This window comes from Protopterus annectens, chromosome 2.part1, assembly GCF_019279795.1.
Source record: "Protopterus annectens isolate FY-2018-M chromosome 2.part1, PAN1.0, whole genome shotgun sequence".
Lineage (NCBI taxonomy): Eukaryota > Metazoa > Chordata > Ceratodontiformes > Protopteridae > Protopterus > Protopterus annectens.
The window spans coordinates 139,806,853-139,830,304 of record NC_056729.1 but is presented as its reverse complement, the minus strand read 5'-3'; the positions used below and the strand labels follow the sequence as shown (position 1 = coordinate 139,830,304).

The 23,452-nt window shown below is 38.2% G+C and overlaps 1 protein-coding gene across 7 annotated transcripts in view; it reads right to left on the bottom strand.

The window, feature by feature from the left end:
- SLIT2 (slit guidance ligand 2) overlaps nucleotides 1-23,452 on the bottom strand; it is a 1,414,056-nt gene that overhangs the window by 288,033 nt on the left and 1,102,571 nt on the right. For all 7 annotated transcript variants that reach the window (XM_044062070.1, XM_044062072.1, XM_044062071.1 and 4 more), the window contains 2 exons: nucleotides 23,306-23,449; nucleotides 14,538-14,704 (listed from right to left, as the gene is read on the bottom strand). In XM_044062070.1, coding sequence (XP_043918005.1) covers nucleotides 14,538-14,704; nucleotides 23,306-23,449 — 311 coding nt within the window. The remainder of the gene's footprint in view (nucleotides 1-14,537; nucleotides 14,705-23,305; nucleotides 23,450-23,452) is intronic.

Genomic DNA, 23,452 nt, shown 5'->3' with positions numbered 1-23,452 from the left:
CCCTTTTTTTTTTTCCTTCCCTTTTTTTTTTTCCCCCTTTAATTTTTCCCTTACCCCCCCCAATTTTTCCCCCCTTTTTTTTTCCCCCCCCTTTTCCCCTTTTTTTTTTAATTTTTTTCCCCCCCCCAAAACCCCCCAAATTTTTTTTTCCCTTACTTCCAAACCCCCCTTTTATTTTTTCCCTTTCCCCCCTTTTTAAACCCCCCCTTTTTTTTTTCCCCCCTTCCAAACCCCCCCCAAATGTTTTTCCCTTTCCCCACATTTTCCTTTTTTTTTTCCCTTTAAAAAATTTTCCATTTTCCCCCTTTTTTTTTCCCTTTAAAAAATTTTCCCCCTTCCCTCCTTTTTTTTTCCCTTTAAAAATTTTCCCCCTTCCCTTTTTTTTTTTTTCCCTTTCCCTTTTCCCCCCCTTTTTAATTTTTTTTTTTCCCTTCCCATTACCCCCCTTCCCCCCCTTTTTTTTTCCCCCCCCTTTTTACCCCCCAAAAAATTTTTTTTTTTCCCTTCCCTTACCCCCCAAAAAATTTTTTTTTTTTCCCTTCCCCTTTTCCCCCTTTTTTTTTTTTCCCCTTTTTTTAAACCCCCCTTTTCTTTTTTTCCCCCTTCCAAACCCCCCCCTTTTTTTTTTTTTTCAACACCCCCTTCCTTTTTTTTTTTTTCCCCCCCCCCCCCCCCCTTTTTTTTTTTTTTCCCCCCCCCCCCCCCCCTTTTTTTTTTTTCCCTTTCACCCCTTTCCCCCTTCCCTTTTTTTTTTTCCTTTTCATTCCAAACCCCCCTTTTTTTTTTCCCCCCTTCCAAACCCCCCCCGGGGGCCCCCCCAAAAAACCCCCCAAACCCCCTTTTATTTTTTCCCTTACACCCAAACCCCCCCTTTTTAGGGTTTTTCCCCCCCCCAATTACCCCCCCTTTTTTTTTCCCCCCAAAATTCCCCCTTTTTTTTTAAATTTTTTTTTTCCCCCCCCCCCCCCCCCCCCCTTTTTTTTTTTTTTCTCCCCCCCCTTTTCCCAAAAATTTTTCTTTTTTTTTCCCCCCAAAATTTCCCCCCCCTTTTTTAAAAATTTTTTTTTCCCCCCCTTTTTTTTCCCAAAAATTTTTCTTTAGTTTTCCCATTCTCCCTTCCCCAAAAATTTTTTTTTTTTCCACTTACCCCCCAAAATTTTTTTTTTTCCCCCCCTTTTTAACCCCCAAAAAATTTTTTTTTGGCCCTTCCCCCCCCCCCCCCCCCAAAATTTTTTTTTCCCCCCCCCCCCCCCCCCTTTTTTTTTTTTTTCCCCCCCCCCCCCCCCCCCCCTTTTTTTTTTTTCCCCCCCCCCAAAAAACCCCCCTTTTTTTTTTAATTTTTTTTTCCCCCCCTTTTCCTCCCCCCCTTTTAGGGTTTTTCCCCCAAAAAAAACCCCCCCCTATTTTTTTTCCCCCCCCCCTTTTCCCCCCCCCTTTTTTTTTTTCCCCCCTTCCAAACCCCCCCCTTTTTTTTTTTCCCTTTTTCCCAATTACCCCCCCCTTTTAGGGTTTTTTTTTTTCCCCCCCCTTTTCCTCCCCCCCTTTTAGGGTTTTTCCCCCCCCCTTTCCCCCCCTCTATATGTATGATGTCTCCTTCACCGTTACTTTCCCCTTTCCCCCCTCTATATGTATGATGTCTCCTTCACCGTTACATTCCACATTACTACCTCCCTCTATATGTATGATGTCTCCCCCCCCCCTTTCCCCCCTTATTTTTTCCCCCCCCCAATTACCCCCCCAAAAGGGTTTTTCCCCCCAAAACCCCCCCTTTCCCCCCTTTTTTTACCCCCCCCTTTCCCTTTTTTTTTTCCCCCCTTTTAATTTTTCCCTTTCCCCCCCCTTTTTAACCCCCCCTTTTTTTTTTTCCCCCCTTTTTAATTTTCCCTTTCCCTTTTTTTCCCCCCCTTTTTTTTCCCCCCCCCCCAATTTTTTTCCCCCCAAAATTTAATTTCCCCCCTTTTTAATTTTCCCTTTCCCCAAAATTTAATTTTTTCCCCTTTTTAACCCCCCTTTTTTTTTCCCCCCCCCTTTTCCCCCCTTTTTTAAAATTTTTTAATTTCCCCCCCCCCCCCCCATTTTTTTTTTTTTCCTTTCCTTTTCCCCCTTTTTTTTTTTTTTTCCCCCACCCCCTTCCCCCTTTTTTTTTTTCCCCCCTTTAAAAAAACCCCCCCCAAAAGGGTTTTTCCCCCCCCCAATTACCCCCCCAAAAGGGCCCCCTTTAATTTACCCCCCCCCTTTTCCCCCTTTTAATGTTTTCCCTTTAAAAATTTTCCATTTTCCCCTTTTATTTTTTCCCTTTCCCCCCTTTTTAAACCCCCTTTTTTTTTTCCCCTTTTAACCCCCTTTTTTTTTTTAAAATTTCCCCCCTCCCTTCCCCAAAAATTTTTCTTTTTTTTCCCCCCCCCCTTTAATTCCCTTTTTTTTTTCCCCCCCTTTTTTTTTTTCCCCCCTTTTTTAACCCCCCCCCTTTTTTTTTTTTTTTTTTTTTTCCCCCCCCCCCTTTTCCCCCCTTTTTTAAAATTTTTTTAAATTTCCCCCCCCCCCTTCCCTTTTTTTTTTTCCCCCCCAATTACCCCCCCAAAAGGGTTTTTCCCCCCCCCAATTCCCCCCCTTTTTTTTTTCCCCCTTCCCCAAATTTCCCCCTTTTTTTTTTTTTTTTTAAACATTCCCCCCCCCCCAAAATTTTTTTTTCCCCCCAAAACCCCTTTTTCTTTTCTTTTCCCCCCCCCCCCCCCCCCCCTTTTTTTTTTTTTTTTTTCCCCTCCCCTTTTTTAAATGTTTTTTTTTTAAACACCCCCTTTTTTTTTTTTTCCCCCCAAAACCCCCCTATTTTTTTTCCCCCCCCTTTTTTTTCCCCTTTTTTTTTTAATTTCCCCCCTTTTTAATTTTCCCTTTCCCCTTTTTTTCACCCCCCTTTTTTTTTTCCCCCCCTTTTTTTTTTTCCCCCCCCCCCAAAAATTTTTTCCCCCTTTTTTTTTTTTTTCCCCCCCCCCCCCCCCCCCCCTTTTTTTTTTTTCCCTTTCAACACCCCCTTCCTTTTTTTTTTTCCCCCCCCCCTTTTCTTCCCCCTTTTTTTTTTTTTTTTCCCCCCCCTTTCCCCCTTTTTTTTTTTTTTCCCCCCCCCAAACCCCCCTTTTTTTCTTTTTGGTTTTCCCCCTTTTCCCCCCCTTTTAAAATTTTTTTTTTTCCCCCCTTACTCCCCCCCAAAAGGGTTTTTCCCCCCCCCTTTTTTAAAACCCCCCTTTTTTTCCCTTTTTTCACCCCCCAATTTTTCCCCCTTTTTTTCTCCCACTCCCCTTTTTTTTTTCCCCCTTTTTTTTTTTTCCCCCTTTTAAATTTTCCCTTTCCCCTTTAATTTTTTCCCCCCCCCTTTTTTTTTTCCCCTCTTGTTTTTTCTTCCCCCCTTTTTTTTTTCCCCCCTTTTTTTTCCTCCCCCCTTTTTTTTCCCCCCCTTTTTTTTTTTTTCCCCCCCTTTTCCCCCCTTTTTTTTTTTTTCTTTAAAAAAACCCCCCCCTTTTATGATGTCTCCTTCACCGTTACATTCCACATTACTACCTCCCCCAACTATGTATGATGTCTTTCAATGCTATATTCCACACATTACCTCCCTCTCTATATGTATGATACCCTTCACTGCTGTATCTACATATTACATCCCTCTATATGTATGATGTCCTTCACCGCTATATTCCACATTACTACTCTCCCTCTATATGTATGATGCTCCCTTCACTGCTAGCATTCCACATTACTACTCTCCCTATATGTATGATGCTCCCTTCACTCAAGTATTCCACATTACTAGCCTCCCTCTATATGTGTATGATGTCTCCTTCACCGCTATATTCCACATTACTACCTCCTCTATATGTGCTGATGTCCTTCAATCGCTACATTCCACATTACTACCTCTATGTATGTGTCTCCTTCACCGCTACATTCCACATTACCTCCCTATATGTATGATGTCTCCTTCAATTGCTACATTCCACATTACTACCTCCCTCATATGTATGATGTCTCCTTCACCGCTACATTCCATATTACGGCCTCCTCTATATGTATGATGTTCTTTCACTGCTATATCTCCATATTATTTACTCTCCTCTATGTATGTATGATGTCTCCTTCACTGCTACATTCCACATACTACTCTCGTGCTTCTATATGTATGATGTTCTTCACTGCTACATTCCACATACATTACTCGCCTATATGTATGATGTCTCTTCACCGCTACATTCCACATTACTACTCTCTATATGTATGATGTTCTTCACCGCTATATTCCATATTACTACTCTCCTCTATATGTATGATGTCTTCACTGCTATCTACACATTACTACCTCCCTCTATATGTATGATGTCTTCTTCATCAAGTACATTCCATTAGCTACTACCTCCTATATGTATGATGTCTCCTTCACTGCTACATTCCACATTACCTCCCACTATATGTATGGATGTCTTTCACCGTTATATTCTACATTATTACCTCTATATGTATGATGTCTCCTTCACTGCATTCCACATTACATCCCTCTATATGTATGATGTCTTCCTTTCACTGCTATATTCCATGGCCACATACCTCTATATGTATGTGATGCTCCCTTTCCCACCGCTACATTCCACATTACTACCTCCCTATATGCATGATGTCTCCTTCACTGCTACATTCCACATTACTACCTCTATATATGTATGATGTCTCCTTCACTGCTACATCTCCACATTACTACCTCTATATGTATGATGCCCCCTTCACCGCTACATTCCACATTACTACCTCCTCTATATGTATTGATGTCTCCTTCACCGCTATATCTCCCACATTACTACTCTCCTCTATATGTAAGGGAGGATGTCTCCTTCACCAAGTATATATTCCACATTACTACCTCTATATGTATGATGTTCCTTCAATGCTTACATTCCACATTACTACCTCTATATGTATGATGCTCCCTTTCACCAAGCATTCCACATTACTACCTCCTCTATATGTATGATGTCTACTTCACCGCTACATTCCACATTACTACCTCTATATATATGATGTCTCCTTCACTGTAAGTATCTCCACATTACTACCTCTATATGTATGATGCTCCCTTCACCGCTACATTCCACACATACCTCCCTCTATATGTATCATGCTCCCTTCAATAAGTATATATTCCCACATTACTACCTCCCTCTCTATATGTATGATGTTCTTCACTGCTACATTCCACATTACTACCTCTTATATGCATGATGTCTCCTTCCGCTAGCATTCCACATTACTACCTCCCTCTATATGTATGATATCTCCTTCACCGCTACATTCCACATTTTCATTACCTCCCCTCTATATGTATGATGTCTCCTTCACCGCTACATTCCACATTACTACCTCCCTCTATATGTATGATGTCTCCTTCACCGTTACATTCCACATTACTACCTCCCTCTATATGTATGATGTCTCCTTCACCGTTACATTCCACATTACTACCTCCCTCTATATGTATGATGTCTCCTTCACCGTCACATGTCACATTCCACATTACTACCTCCCTCTATATGTATGATGTCTCCTTCACCGTTACATTCCACATTACTACCTCCCTCTATATGTATGATGTCTCCTTCACCGTTACATTCCACATTACTACCTCCCTCTATATGTATGATGTCTCCTTCACCGTTACATTCCACATTACTACCTCCCTCTATATGTATGATGTCTCCTTCACCACTACATTCCACATTACTACCTTCCTCTATATGTATGATGTCTCCTTCACCGTTACATTCCACATTACTACCTCCCTCTATATGTATGATGTCTCCTTCACCGTTACATTCCACATTACTACCTCCCTCTATATGTATGATGTCTCCTTCACCGTTACATTCCACATTACTACCTCCCTCTATATGTATGATGTCTCCTTCACCGTTACATTCCACATTACTACCTCCCTCTATATGTATGATGTCTCCTTCACCGTTACATTCCACATTACTACCTCGCTCTATATGTATGATGTCTCCTTCACTGTTACATTCCACATTACTACCTCCTTCTATATGTATGATGTCTCCTTCACCGTTACATTCCACATTACTACCTCCCTCTATATGTATGATGTCTCCTTCACCGCTACATTCCACATTACTACCTCCCTCTATATGTTTGATGTCTCCTTCACCGCTACATTCCACATTACTACCTCCCTCTATATGTATGATGTCTCCTTCACCGTTACATTCCACATTACTACCTCCCTCTATATGTATGATGTCTCCTTCACCGTTACATTCCACATTACTACCTCCCTCTATATGTATGATGTCTCCTTCACTGTTACATTCCACATTACTACCTCCCTCTATATGTATGATGTCTCCTTCACCGTTACATTCCACATTACTACCTCGCTCTATATGTATGATGTCTCCTTCACCGTTACATTCCACATTACTACCTCCCTCTATATGTATGATGTCTCCTTCACCGTTACATTCCACATTACTACCTCCCTCTATATGTATGATGTCTCCTTCACCGTTACATTCCACATTACTACCTCCTCTATATGTATGATGTCTCCTTCACCACTACATTCCACATTACTACCTCCCTCTATATGTATGATGTCTCCTTCACCGTTACATTCCACATTACTACCTCCCTCTATATGTATGATGTCTCCTTCACCGTTACATTCCACATTACTACCTCTCTCTATATGTATGATGTCTCCTTCACCGTTACATTCCACATTACTACCTCCCTCTATATGTATGATGTCTCCTTCACCGTTACATTCCACATTACTACCTCCATCTATATGTATGATGTCTCCTTCACTGTTACATTCCACATTACTACCTCCCTCTACATGTATGATGTCTCCTTCACTGTTACATTCCACAATACTACCTCCATCTATATGTATGATGTCTCCTTCACCGTTACATTCCACATTACTACCTCCCTCTATATGTATGATGTCTCCTTCACCGTTACATTCCACATTACTACCTCCCTCTATATGTATGATGTCTCCTTCACCGTTACATTCCACATTACTACCTCCATCTATATGTATGATGTCTCCTTCACCGTTACATTCCACATTACTACCTCCCTCTATATGTATGATGTCTCCTTCACCGTTACATTCCACATTACTACCTCCCTCTATATGTATGATGTCTCCTTCACCGTTACATTCCACATTACTACCTCCCTCTATATGTATGATGTCTCCTTCACCGTTACATTCCACATTACTACCTTCCTCTATATGTATGATGTCTCCTTCACCGTTACATTCCACATTACTACCTCCCTCTATATGTATGATGTCTCCTTCACCGTTACATTCCACATTACTACCTCCCTCTATATGTATGATGTCTCCTTCACTGTTACATTCCACATTACTACCTCCCTCTATATGTATGATGTCTCCTTCACTGTTACATTCCACATTACTACCTCCCTCTATATGTATGATGTCTCCTTCACTGTTACATTCCACATTACTACCTCCCTCTATATGTATGATGTCTCCTTCACCGTTACATTCCACATTACTACCTCCCTCTATATGTATGATGTCTCCTTCACCGTTACATTCCACATTACTACCTCCCTCTATATGTATGATGTCTCCTTCACCGCTACATTCCACATTACTACCTCACTCTATATGTATGATGTCTCCTTCACCGTTACATTCCACATTACTACCTCCCTCTATATGTATGATGTCTCCTTCACCGTCACATTCCATATTACTACCTCCCTCTATATGTATGATGTCTCCTTCACCGTTACATTCCACATTACTACCTCCCTATATGTATGATGTCTCCTTCACCATTACATTCCACATTACTACCTCCCTCTATATGTATGATGTCTCCTTCACCGTTACATTCCACATTACTACCTCCCTCTATATGTATGATGTCTCCTTCACCATTACATTCCACATTACTACCTCCCTCTATATGTATGATGTCTCCTTCACTGCTACATTCCACATTACTACCTCCCTCTATATGTATGATGTCTCCTTCACCGTTACATTCCACATTACTACCTCCTCTATATGTATGATGTCTCCTTCACCGTTACATTCCACATTACTACCTCCCTCTATATGTATGATGTCCTTCACCGCTACATTCCACATTACTACCTCCTCTATATGTATGATGTCTCCTTCAATCACTACATTCCACATTACTACCTCCTCTATATGTATGATGACTCCTTCACCGTTACATTCCACATTACTACCTCCCTCTATATGTATGATGTCTCCTTCCCCGTTACATTCCACATTACTACCTCCCTCTATATGTATGATGTCTCCTTCACCGTTACATTCCACATTACTACCTCCTCTATATGTATGATGTCTCCTTCCCCTGCTTACATTCCACATTACTACCTCCCTCTATATGTATGATGTCTCCTTCCCCGTTACATTCCACATTACTACCTCCCTCTATATGTATGATGTCTCCTTCACCGTTACATTCCACATTACTACCTCCCTCTATATGTATGATGTCTCCTTCACTGTTACATTCCACATTACTACCTCCCTCTATATGTATGATGTCTCCTTCACCGTTACATTCCACATTACTACCTCCCTCTATATGTATGATGTCTCCTTCACCGTTACATTCCACATTACTACCTCCCTCTATATGTATGATGTCTCCTTCACCGTTACATTCCACATTACTACCTCCCTCTATATGTATGATGTCTCCTTCACCGTTACATTCCACATTGCTACCTCCCTCTATATGTATGATGTCTCCTTCACCGTTACATTCCACATTACTACCTCCCTCTATATGTATGATGTCTCATTCACTGTTACATTCCACATTACTACCTCCCTCTATATGTATGATGTCTCCTTCACCATTACATTCCACATTACTACCTCCCTCTATATGTATGATGTCTCCCTCACCATTACATTCCACATTACTACCTCCCTCTGTATGTATGATGTCTCCTTCACCGTTACATTCCACATTACTACCTCCCTCTATATGTATGATGTCTCCTTCACCGTTACATTCCACATTACTACCTCCCTCTATATGTATGATGTCTCCTTCACCGTTACATTTCACATTACTACCTCCCTCTATATGTATGATGTCTACTTCACCGTTACATTCCACATTGCTACCTCCCTCTATATGTATGATGTCTCCTTCACCGTTACATTCCACATTACTACCTCCCTCTATATGTATGATGTCTCCTTCACCATTACATTCCACATTACTACCACACACCCTGTCAGGCATGTCTTTCTTCCTTTGCTACCTAATCTCACTCTCTTAACTTCCTCTTACTTCCCTTATTTCCTTCCCCTTCTACTTTTGCATGAAAAATGGGTACCTGTGCTACAAAAAGATAATAATATTTAATCCCACCTTCCCCATCTCCATCCTGTTCATTCCTTAGTTGCTAACCTTCTCTTCTACCCTCTGCTTGCCTGCTTCCCCTTTTCATGTCCTTCCTGTACTCACATTTCCAATCGTTAATCTGGTCAAAAACAAACACATTCTCAAACTTATTGGATTTCCAAATCACTTATCTTTTGTGATTATACTGTCCTCAGTGGGTTGCAAACAGCACCTTCAATGTCCATGTGCAACCAATGAGGAAAATACTGTTCATTATATAACAAAGGCTAAGTGCACTCACCGTTATCTACTATGTATACTGGCCTCAACTGCCACCGGGCATGGAAATGAGCTGAGAGTTGTTGCAACGCAGTTTGCATATACATCATGGGATAAAAGTGACACTTTCTGTGGAACTGCTTAATATGGCTCACTCTGTAAATAAAGTGCTTGGTAGAGTATATGGCTAACTCCATAAATAAAGTGTTTGGTAAAATCTAAATGAAGAGGATTGAGTTTCAAATCCACTCAGCATTACCAGCATTTTTTATCTTTTATGCTTCCAGTCTGCAAATGTGTAACAGTTACCTGCTATTTAGTTCATTGACACCTATAGCGTGGTTGTTTTCATGGCTCACTATGTAAATTAAGTACTTGGTAGATATTATAAAAGAGGTTTGAGGTCTGAGAATTTCTAAGAGTTGAATTATTTTTCTGTCTTTTATGTTTTAATTTTGTAAATGTGAAACAATCACCTGATATGTGCTTCACTGACACCTTCATTGTTACTGTTTCCATGTCTCACTCTATAAATTAAGTGCTTGTAAGAATCTCTGTAATAGAGTTGAGTTCAAGTCATGTCAGTGTTGATTTTTTTTTTGTCCTTTATGCTTTCATTCTGTAAATGTGTAACACTCACCTGTTGTTTGCTTCACTGACATCTGTGTAACTGCTTCCATGGCTCACTCTATAAATTAAGTGCTCTATAGAATCTAAGCGAAGAGTGTTGAGTGTTCAAATCCCTTGAGGGTTATGTTGTTGCTTTTTTATGGCATTTGCAGTATGCAGTACAGTACAGTCATCATACTCTGTTGATGTCACAACTGGATTTGGTGGATATATTTTGTTACTTTTCTGCACCCCAGCCATCCTGATTTATTTTATCCTTTTTAAGTTCATTTAATTGATATTGATGTGTATGTGAGGACCATATACCCTCTCTCCATTTTCTTCCACATTCTTGATTGTGTCATCACCTCCCTCTGCACTGTTGTCTATGTTATATATGTGTTTGCTTGTTTGTTTGTTTGTGTGGGCCTACTACCTTTTCTGTCCTTCTACTGTAATCATACTTCCCTTTCTACCCCCCCACAAGTATCTTTACTGTATATCTGTATCCCCAGGTAAAAGAATAGACCAGCACATGAGCCTTATGACCACCTGTACATGAGATTTTACATTGAGTACCCCTGAGGGTCATGCTCAATGGATGAATACTGCTGTTGCTCATAATTCACTGTAACCACAACTTGGTTCAACACAATCCTCCAGAAGGTCCCTGCTGTGGCCACAATGAGAAGCTGCTCATTCATCATACTTGTCTGCCCACTTACATTCTTTATTAGACTTGGGGCTCAGCATGCACATATAGCAAAATGAGTCAGGTTGACTGTGATCAGGGATTTGCCATTTCTGAATCTCCAGGATGGTGTACACTTTCACTTTGTGTCAAGGTAATAAGTTGAAGGAAGGATTCCTTAGCCATCAATACAGATACAACTTCAGTCTTGTGTGTTTAGCCAAATTATAAAATGACAGTGGAAGTGATATGCACATATATATTTGTGAAGTTACATAACTTTCATGCAAGTGCAGAAACACAAAGGCAGATAATTGTAGAATAAAAGCAATGTTAACTTCAGGACAGAATACTTATGCTAACAAAGAAGCAGTTGTTGAAACATAAATTCCTGCCTACAAGGTGAAGTTTTGCTAATTACTACGCACTAGACTGGGAGAGTTTTCACAAAAAAGGGAACAAAATTATACCCTGAAAGCACTCCCTCCACACCTGGGTTTTGTCATGCCTTCAGGTCCAATGGCAATTGTGGTGGCTTTCCATGTTTGTTAGGGACCACATCATCTTCAGATAGATCCTCAGGAACCCTCAGACTGAAGTCACTGAACTTCATCTATGTGCCTATTGAATCATATTTGGTTCCTAAATGTACTAAATGAGCTCCCCTTTCAGGAAGTCGACATTTCCTAGTACGACCATTGAAAATACTTGGAAAATATACATTTTTAAACAATAAATAAAGCAGTAGCTATTGTAAACACTGTCTATTTAGCCATTCTAATCAATTTCATATTTAAAAATAATAAAGCTAATTGTCTCTATAGGACATCCATGAAACACATACAAATCACTGCTTACAGCTCCAGGGCTATTTCATTAAAACCGACATGTCAGTTTATACATGATAACCAAAAAAGACCAACAGCTAACAATACAATTCTATTGTACACAGTTATCTAAAGACCATAAATCAGAATATGGCACATTTAGGGGTGATAAAGGGTACAGCTCTATTTGGAGGAAGTTCTAAGGTTTATGCTATTTACATACTTTACATCAGATTCTCATAATGGTAGTTGTGAAGCTGGGAGGCAGCCAGCCATTAGCTAGATGTGTTTAACCAATTGCTTAAGAAGTAATATAAGACAGATTTTTTTTTTCACCAAGGACAGTGAAGTTGTAAGAATGGTGAATTTAATGTGTCTGATCATGCCTTTGCTGGACCCAAGTAGTGAAGAACTATACCAGTTCCAGTTTTGCAAAGCAAAAGCACCTTACCCAAATGCATAACTGCTTTCACTGAAAGACAAACAATGGGGTTGGGGGAGAAAAAGTCCTCCACCCAATGCATAAAACCACTTGCTTAGTGTAATCAGCTCTAAATTTGATGACCTTGGGTAAGGGGATGTACCTTTCATAAGTCCCTTTCACCGAGGAGCACAACTTCCCTAGGGAGCCTGTACAAATGTTAGGGAGACATGCCTCATTTTAGGTATAATGTTTGATGTATAATATTAATAAGAAAATATTTTTCTCATCTTTTCTTGTGGCATCGTATACACATATCTTTCATATGCATATAGTTATGTATTGTATGTGTGATTGCACTGTATTTTATGTGTATCTTAGCTTGCATATTGTACAGACTTTTTCTATTCTCAATGCACTCTGACTGGATCTTTTAATCTTACCCTGTATGCATTTAGTGTTACTATTATGTTCTGGATTTATGTTATGTACTAATTTAGTATATAATATTGTTGACTGCAAGACCATGATGTGTTCTCTGTTGTTTGAACTCAGGCTGTGGCTGAAAAGGGTCAATAGGCCACTCCACTTAAATGGCAGAAAGTATTCTAATAACTACAACAGCATGGTAATGGAGAAAGAAGATTCTGCTGATAGGGATGACTGCAATTATGGGTACACAGAATATGCAAGAGGGGGCTGGAATTTATTGGAGAAACTGGTAAAGGAACCACGGTATTGGGTACAAATAATTAGATAAGGAAAGGTAAAAGAAAGGGAAGAGGCCAAGAATACATTTGGACTGTTGGCTAGAGATTCTTCTCCCTATCAGGATTGATATCAGAGTATAGGCAAAGGGAAAGGAATATGGGGATCTTAAATGAAAGACCAGCATTGGTAGAGTTTTTAGCAGAATCTACAAAAGAAGCTGCTGTTATAAAAGGGATAATTAGTAGGGCATATAAACTATTGTATGATAACTATATGAATCAGTCAGGGGAAGTTAGAAAGGGCTGGGAAGAGAGACTGGATAAGCAATTCACAAAGAAACAATGAGAGGATATAGATAGATAGATAGATAGATAGATAGATAGATAGATAGATAGATAGATACATAGATAGATAGATATATAGATAGATAGATAGATAGATAGATAGATAGATAGATAGATAGATAGATAGATAGATAGATAGATAGATAGATAGATAGACAGAAAGATAGATAGATAGATAGATAGATAGATAGATAGATAGACAGATAGATAGATACATAGATAGATAGATAGATAGATAGATAGATAGATAGATAGACAGAAAGATAGTTAGATAGATAGATAGATAGATAGATAGATAGATAGATAGATAGATAGATAGACAGATAGATAGACAGATAGCTCCCAAATAAGCAACAAAGACTAGAAGATTTAGAATTTTTGCTTGGAAGTAATGGCATAGGTATTTTTATACCCCATGCAAACTCCAAAGAATTTTTTCTCAGGTAGACAGCAAATGTTGGAGGTGTGATGGAGAAGGGATAGACAATTGGGAACATATTTTTGGGAGTGTAATAATTGACATACTTTAAAAATTCCCTGCAGGCTACTCTGTCCAAAATACATGGTAAGCAAATTGCTGTAACTAAGGAAATAATTTTTTTTGAGATGTGATACAGAATCAGAATTGCCCAGACATAGTAAATCCTTACTGAGTTTAATTCTGGTGACTGACAAAAGCAAAAAAAAAGCAGTAACTAGGAAATGGAAATCAAAATCTAAGCCTACTGTACCAGAAGTAGTGAGTATATTAACAGAGGTAAAAGAATTGTACCTGGGATATTTAGAAAAGGGTAGGCACAAATTACATAGAAAAAATGGGAATTGTGGGAACAATACATGCAGAATAAGCTTTTTGAGGAGGAGGAATGAGGTTTAAAGGAAGGCAGGAATTGAATGAGTTATGTAATGTTCGCTTGACAATGACTGTATAGACAATTATATGTGATGTATAATGTTTGCAACTGAAAAATATATCAGCATGGTTTGTTTCCATATATGTAAATGTATGATTACCCATGTCATAAGTGATAATTCAATAAAGATATTGCTTGCTTAAAAAAGAAAAGAAATCAACACACATCTACACTGGTAGGCATTCATGCCTGGTGCTTATTAGAAACACATAATAAAGGATAAACATGTATTGTTTCTATAGGAGATATCAGTGGGAACAATGTTGTCCATGCTGGTGTGTGTATTACTTACCATCATCACAGGTGAAGTCCTGTATAGCTACATCTTGAATTGGAATCTCCTTTAAGAAGTATGGTTTCTGACAACGAGGATTTCCTGTTACAATACGTTTCTTCCTCAACCAGTCACCTAGCCAGGCCAAATGGCAATTACAAGTAAAAGGATTTGCCAGAAGATTCCTAGAGAAATTGATAAGTATAAATTGTATGTTAATCATTCTAGCTTTAGTCAAAAAAGTAAAAACGATTAAATATGTGCTGTCTATGAATAGTGAAAAAAAATCATAATGTGTCAGACTTGTTTCAGTAACCAACAGAAAATTGCCTGTATATGTGAAGAAATACTTGCTAAACACAAAATCAGCTGTCATGAGTCAAATGAAAAATTGATGCCAACATAAAGCAATTATATCTACCAAGCTATGATTAGCATAGGCAATTTGTATATATGTGGCAAATCTGTTTGCATCTCACAGTGATGTAAGTGGAACTATCAGATTTCTGACATGATACAAAACATGTGTACAGTGACAATATATCAATTTAGTACAGGGTTGAAAGCCAATTATTACTACATTATTGGATTTAACCTGTCAACAGCCATTTCATTAATTTGTCATGTTCTAGAATTCCTTTTCCTATATTCTCTCTGGAATAGGCTTTTCCATCTAAATTAGCAGCCAAGTCAAGTATCTGTCATGTAAAAAAATGAATTTTCATTTCCAAGTCTCAGAACATATCCTACTGATGAGTAGCCCTGGAGACAATTTCATTATATATTTACATGCTAGCTTTATTATACATAGTCAACAAAAGGCTATTATTTTATCTTATATGCATTAATCAGACTATCTCATTTTTCGGTGACTTTATCTTACAGAAATGTAATCTCATTCTCTTAGTATGTTTGCTATAGCCATAGATAAGATGACACTAGCAAGTCTAAAATTAGATTAGAAGCCATCAATTAAAAATGAAAACTGGGGGAAAATGCCTTGAATAGTTTATAGACAGTAACTGGGCTTCACTGTTTCATTTTGAAAAGATGTTTGGAAATAAAGTTATGAAAATGCAGCTGTTTCCCAAAACTACAAGTTCCATAAACAGCAGATAAGAACATTATGTCATGGTAACAACTAAAATGCATTGCTTAGTTCATATTTCATGTCTACTATTTGAAGATGATGTATGTTATACATAAAACAGCAGACCATTTCCCAGAAAAGTAAATAAATAAATGTACTACCAAATTCTGCATTTTCATCAAAACACACTGCATGCATTATTAGAACTTTGAGTGTATTTTCTATACATACCAAGAAACAAGATTTTTATCATAAATTTAGCTCAAGCATCTTTTCTCTGAATCCCCAATGCCCCCCCCCCCCCCCCACATGCACAATATTCTGGTAAAATCTCTCCCTATGATTGTGTTGGATCAAGTACAAAAAGTCCTCTCCAGTCTCTCCAAAACTACTATTCATGTTCGGGTCAACAGCAAACAAGACTGTTTCCTCACTAGTGTAATACACTGCCTCAGCACCTCCCCTGTAAACCTATTTAACCTCACCCTTTTGACTGGTTTAGGTATATAACCATTTGAAAGGATGAGGTTTAATACATTTACAAGACTGTTTCCTCACTGGTGTAATACACTGCCTTAGCACCTCCCCTGTAAACCTATTTAACCTCAACCTTTCAACTGGTTTAAGTATATAACCATTTGAAAGGATGAGGTTTAATACATTTATAAGACTGTTTCCTCACTAGTGTAATACACTGCCTCAGCACCTCCCCTGTAAACCTGTTTAGCCTAATCCTTTTAACTGGTTATGTACAGGCTAATCAGTATATAGGTCTCAGGCTAAGAGGTTCGGACAGTCTTGTGGAGGGGGACAACAACAGCTGTTCTTTTAGCTTGGAGAACAGCTGTTGTTGTCCCCCTCCACAAGACTGTCCGAACCTCTTAGCCTGAGACCTATATACTGATTAGCCTTTTGAGTTTCATATGTAAAATAATGGAAAGTAACAACAGGGAATTCAAAAATAGGAAGTTTTACAGCTTACTATCATTTGACCCAAACCTGTTTGGTTTTGTGAAGTGCAGAAATTGCCAACTTAACCTGATTGACTGTTTTGAAAGTCACAGAAGCACTAGACAAAGACAGATGATTACAAATCACTTCATTAGACCTAGTCAAGGCTGTTTACACTATCTCATGTTATGAAGTCATTGACAAACTGACACAGCTAAATATAAACCCTTATGTAACCCTGTGATGTCCCACCACCTCTGGGCCAGTAATCGAGGAGCCTCAATCCTCACCACTGGCACCAGTGGGGGTCGTTCCCTGTGAGGACAACAGGTACACACACAGTATCTCCAGATGCAGCTGCCTGCATCAAGCACAGTCAAGCACGATTTCCCTTAAGAGCACATGGGGAACACAGTCAGTCTGGAGCTGGTTTCTCTCTCTTTCTCCAGATCCCCAGTAAGACTCCCCTTTGGCACAGCTATAGAGTTGAGACTTCAGCTGAGTGTCCAAGCCAAGACCTCCATCAGCCTCTCTTTTCAACCAGTGCTTTGTGTCCCTGCCCAAATAGCAGAGACTCACACTCTTTGAGGTTTGATTTACACACACACACACACACACACACACACACACACACACACACACACACACACACACACACATGGGAAAGGCTGCCACAGGTTTACTAGCTATGCCCCCTTCTGCCCAGACTATAAGGGAGTTCTGACTGCCACAAGACACTCCTGCCAGCTACCTTAAGGCCCTTACAAGGGCACCAAGTATACTGAGTGAAATAAAGATTAATAGAAATGATAGTTTGACTAAGAGCAAGGCTATTAGGAGTGGCCCACACAGTGTCACCAAAGAAATATGCAAATACTCTCAAAACTTAAATATCTCTGCAATGATCAGCCACAGTGAAAGGCTTAAATATATTTAATAATAAAAGAACAAGAAAATAATAAGTATACATTCGCAGTGACATCAAAGTTCAAAATCACAGGAAATACTTAAAATAACATTGAAGGGCATGCTTAGACAAATAAAGAAAAACAACATCTAAACTAAGCTTCACTATATTCCTGATTGAATCTAAGAGAATTATACTATTTCTTACTTACTTAATAGAGCAAGGTAGTTGATGTGGTGAATGGTCTTTCTTGCTGAAAGCCCCAAGACAGAATACAGAATGCTCAGATTTACTAAGAGAATTCTCAAAACAATATCTAAGATATTATTTCTGGGATAGCTTGCAGAATCACATCAATTCTTCTTATCTGACTTCTAGTTCCCATGCATACCCCCATTGCAGGAAGCTGGCAGGATGTAGCACCTACCTGTAAAAATACACACACAAGGGCTTTTGCTCAGATCTGTGGCAGGTGCTGGAAGTCATAAAACAATTTCATACCACCATGACTCAAGAGTAGTAATTAGTTCACCCCAAAGACAATACAGAAATTTTCCTAGTACAGAGTTTGTGTCTCTGGCTGTATTGAAACATGAGAGATGGCATCTTTATGGCCTAGCCCGTAAAGTGATTTAATTTCTGATATATTTTATAGTTTGCTGGACTGAACTTAACCTTCCAATTTCCTCTGTTAAAATATATACATTTAAACAGTTATAATAGTACATGTACATTTCTGTTCTCTCCAGTAGGGCACACTGTGGATACATTTCAAACACAATCACTTTACAAATACCTTTTCAACACAAACAATTGTGCATAACAATTTGATATCCACATGAAATACAGTACTAATACATTTGTACCATAAGCATCTTGTATAAATCAGTCTGATATTCACAAATGACATATAATTATTTACAAAATTCCAGCTAGCTGTGCTGGCAGTACCTCCTATTGTCACAAACCCATTAAATGGCAAACTGGTTAAGAGTGATTGTGTCCATCAGTCAGGGTTTGTGGCACAATTTCCTTCAAAAGGATCAGTACCTCAAAATCCCAAGTGCTCCATTCTGGGAGCACTACTCTGACATATACTTAACTGTCAACAACGCTATGACCAAGGATAGCTGGCTTACCATCTGTTGATGATTGCAAATTTGGCAACACTCCAGATAACACTTGTATCCTCCAAGAGTGCCTTACCCAAACAAATTCAGCATTGTCAGGAACACAGACTAAGGATTAATTTGAGAACTGTAGTGCTGTACTTTTTGTGAAACAAGAAGAAAACTACATCTTCCATTTACCACCCTAACCCCTCAAAAATGGAAGGTGACATTACAGATCTGAATATGTTCATGGACTCAGCCACCATATATTAACTACCATTAGGAAATCCTTCTACCTAGTCCATCTGGTCACTAAAGGCATATCCTCTATCTCCAAAGAAGCTACTGTCCCAACTGTCTCTTCCTTTATCAAGCCCATATTAAAATATAATACTCCGATACTCTCTTTAGCATGACTTCATCCAAGCACATCATTCAAACAGAAAAAACAATGTTTCCTCACCAAGAAAGGTATAGTATGAGCTTGCTAAGCTATAAAGAACATTTGAAATCTCTGTCAATCTATTTTGTCTCACACAGACTTATATATGACAACCTCTGCCTGGCCTACATACACGTCTGCAAATGACCCTGTCCTGCTTGATCTTCTCTAGGATGATAAACTAGAAGCATCACAAATACCCACACTAGGGAGCTAAATCTACATGTAATATAAGCAGGACATTTTAGCAAGATAGATATCTGTTCCCAAGGATACTCTGCCATTGTAATAGCAGCCAATCAACATCAAAGAAAGTAGCTTCCTCACTCTCTTTAAATCTAATATAGGCAAATTGATGGGTAACCACAAATTCCCCCCCAATTCCTCCCCCCTCACTCCTATATGGGCAGAGAAAGAAGGTAAACTGCGATGGTATGGCTCTCAGTGGTCTTCTTAAGTGACAAGTTTACACCTGAGAAACTATACAGGTATGCATCTAATAAACAGTTAAAGAACATTCAACATAGCTTTCCATGCAACTCGTCTGCTAAGGAAGGAAGAAATAAAACCAAAACTAATAACATAATAAAGATACTTAATAAAACCAAAGGCCTTTGAACTGGCAGTCACTTTATTAAGTAGGCAGTACTTTCCTTGTGTCACTACAGCATACTTTATCTTGGTTAGGCTATAGCCACCATTTCCCTAATGGTAAGTCTATACTCCATGTGGAGATTAAACCTGCTTCAGGGGAGGTAAAAATAAATCTGACAATATGTATTTTAAGATTTTATGTGGTGTCAGCCTAAATGTAGTTGAATAATAGTCAGTGAATGCATGTATTTGAAAATCAATAAAAAAGAATAACATAGCAAGATCTTCATTATTTCAAGTCTGCATTTGTGAGGGTTGGGAAGGAAAGCAGTGGACAGCTTCTTCACAGTGCAAACTGTTTTCAGATAGGATGACCCAAATTGTCCTTTAATATTTTAAAATTAAAGTAGTTTTTTTTCTTTGGTTTGAGAGAGGCTCGCTGTGAGAGAACCTGAGAGCCAGTGCTGTAGGGGTTCCCATTGTGTGTTTGAGGACCATAAGTTAGTGCCTCAGAACTGCAATATACATATACATATATATATATATATATATATATATATATATATATATATATATATATATACATACCTATCTCTATCTATCTATATATATATATATATATATATATATATATATATATATATATATATATATATATATATATATACCAAGTCATAAACTGTATGTCAGAGTATTCCATCTTCTAATGTCTGTTTGGTTGGTGCAAGGGGATAATGGGGGTGTGGAGACCCCCTCGCATAATTTTTGCTAGTGTATAACTGCAATTATCCCATTTGACTACTATGTAAAATGATTTGCATTTAATTTTTCATTTTCAAGTCCTGAAGTCCCCACTCTCGAAGTTCCAATAGCATAATAGCCGTAATAGCAATAATACTCATTTTCTAATCTGGTAGGTCCACTGGACACACAGTCTCTTTTCAGGGGGCTACTCGGGACAGTGTCTGGTTTAATGACTTGTGCAAGGTCACACAGTAGACATATTAGGGCTGAGAGAGCAGCTTCCAACCTTAACCTTCTGTGCCATCTCGTAAGTCACTTGTTATGCTGCAGCCAATTTAAAGACATTTGTGTCACATTTATTTCTGTACCAATAGCTGAGACAGAAGTGGTGGGTGATCATAAAAATAAAGTGGATACTTCATAAAAATGAAAGGCAGAGGCAAAATATTGTTCACTTTTGGTATGTAGAACAAACAGGAATAGTGTTACTTATCAGTAGTGAAAAAAACAATGGTAAACTACAGATCTAAATCTGAGACTAAAATATTACTGATGTGTTGAAAGGAAAAAAGTGTGAACTGAAATAAGAACTCCTGGTATGCCAATTCAAAATCCAATTTAGCCATCAAGACAGCCAAGATATAGGAAGAAAATGAGAAGTGAAATACGGTATAATGAGGGACCTAACCATGATATATATATATATATATATATATATATATATATATATATATATATATATATATACATATATATATATATATATATCTCTGCAATGACAATGAGTTCAACATTTTTTTGTGGTCCAGTTAATACGTAACCACTGCTGTAAATAGGACCATAATAAGTGAAATGTGACAATGAGTTGAGGTATTTTTTATAAAGAAGATCACCGGAATGGAAATTAATATCCCACACTGTGGGTCCTTACTGTGTTACAGTTGTTGTAGCATGATTGTCTTCTGAACACTATTTGCACAACTAAAATCTGGAGCAATATGCACTACAATATCATTCCTTTTTTTTTAATACTGCAGAGCTTGGTAATATGTAAACTCTGCAGCTTAGCCCAGTATTCAAACCATCAGGCTGTAAAATTTTAAACTGCAAAATGTACATCACCTCCTTTTTATCTAATAAATGTGTCCTGTATTTATTAGTATGCCCTGGCTTGTTCACAACCTGTTGCATAACAAAAACAATTTAAACAAGATGTATTCCATTTCGATGGTCATTTATGCCATTGTGTGTTCCAGTAGAATGTATTGTATGGGTAAGACCAGTGGGACTGCAAAAATAAGAATTAAAGAATACCTTAGAGACTGTTGGAATGAATATACAGAAATATCTTGTTCTTAAGTTTAAATTTTTTTTCTTATGCGACAGGTAGTGTACAAGCCAGAGCATACTGATAAATACAGGTCACTTTTATTAGATAAAATGGAGTTGTACATTTTGCAGTTTAAAACTTTACATCCTGATGTTTTGAATAGTGAGCTTCCTTGAAAAGTGTTCCTGTAGAATAATTGATTAATTAAGGAAGGTCTTTTTGTACAGTGTATGTAGTCTAATCATTATTGTTTTTTTAACAGTGACTAGTTGCTGAAGTGGATGTACTAGTTCCAGTAAAGCCTTTCACAAGCCTTTAAACTATCTTATTTCATTTGTGTTTGGTATAATGTAAAATCAGAGTTTATTTTTTGAGTGATTATAACCTGGTTTGCAGTTGTATAATATAAAAACTATATGGGTATGCATAGGCATTTGCTATAACATCTTAGGCAAGTCTTCCCTTAGAAATATAACAATGCTGGGAAATACAAAATGGATCTGCAAATGCAGCAATAAAAATGGACTTGATTTCTATGAATACTGTGCTTTCTGTAGCTTTAAAATGTTGTTACTACTTCACTATTGAAAAAATGTAGTGTGTGTGTGTGTTTGTGTGTGGTATGTGTAAAAGCTTAATTAACACAGTGATTCCATAACTGTTTGATTCCTTTCATTTTACCATGACCGTAGCAGTGGCCTGCTTTTCTTTATTTAGACATGATACAAATTTGCATTTCAGCTAGCCTTCCATGCCACATATATCAACCTCTGCTTATTTCATGACTATTACATTTTGGTACAGTGTGACAGTGTTCTTGCTAAGCCTAATGGGAATGCTTTTGCTTCTGAAGTTAAATGATAACAGTAAAGATACTCATCGTTTGCAGAGTACTGTCCTCTGATGCACGAGGATGACATACAAACTATACTACAAAATAAACTGTCAGAGGTCCACATCTGCTGACACAGAAACACTGCTGAAAAGCAGACTGTTAATAAGATACGTGTAACATATGGAAGGTAAAATTCATATACAGGTCTTGCAACTGCTTTGACTGTCTTTATAACTCAAAAGCTAACTGATGAGATACAACAAGGAAAGCCTGACACTTGGTATCACTGTGAAGCCATAAAAAACTGTGACATAAAGCTTAGGACTCTCTGTATGGTACAAGTTCATTTCAATGTCTTTAGCCTCCTGGCTAAAGGAATCTTGGATGATTTGCATATGATGTGTAAATTCATAGAGTGCAAGGACAGATATCCTAAGTGGACATACAAAATATAAGCTGCAAATAATATTAAATGCACATATGGTTCAGAAACATTAAAACCAAAAGGGTTAAACAATCAGATCTAAAGCCTGCTTGCAACACATACTATAAACATGTTTTTGTTTTCTATACCAAGATAGGAATAAAAGTGAATACCTCAAAGATTTTTTTCAACTAACATCCTGGATCTGGCACTATACCCTCATATTATATGACAGAGGAGTGCCATCACATGGTTAATGACTATTGTTCTTTTGAAATCCCAGTCAGAGTGCCATAATTTAACAAGGAGGCTTTAAGCTTTGAAATAGGATAAGTTGCATTAAAAAGTAAAACTTACAATGTAGAAAGTGAATGTAGCGTGTCAAAGGCACCTGGAGCAATTGTGGAAATCTGATTATCATAAAGGGACAGCAAACGAACGGAGCTTAAGCCGGTGAAGCTGTTGTTTCCCACACAGCTAATACGATTGCTTCTTAGCATTCTA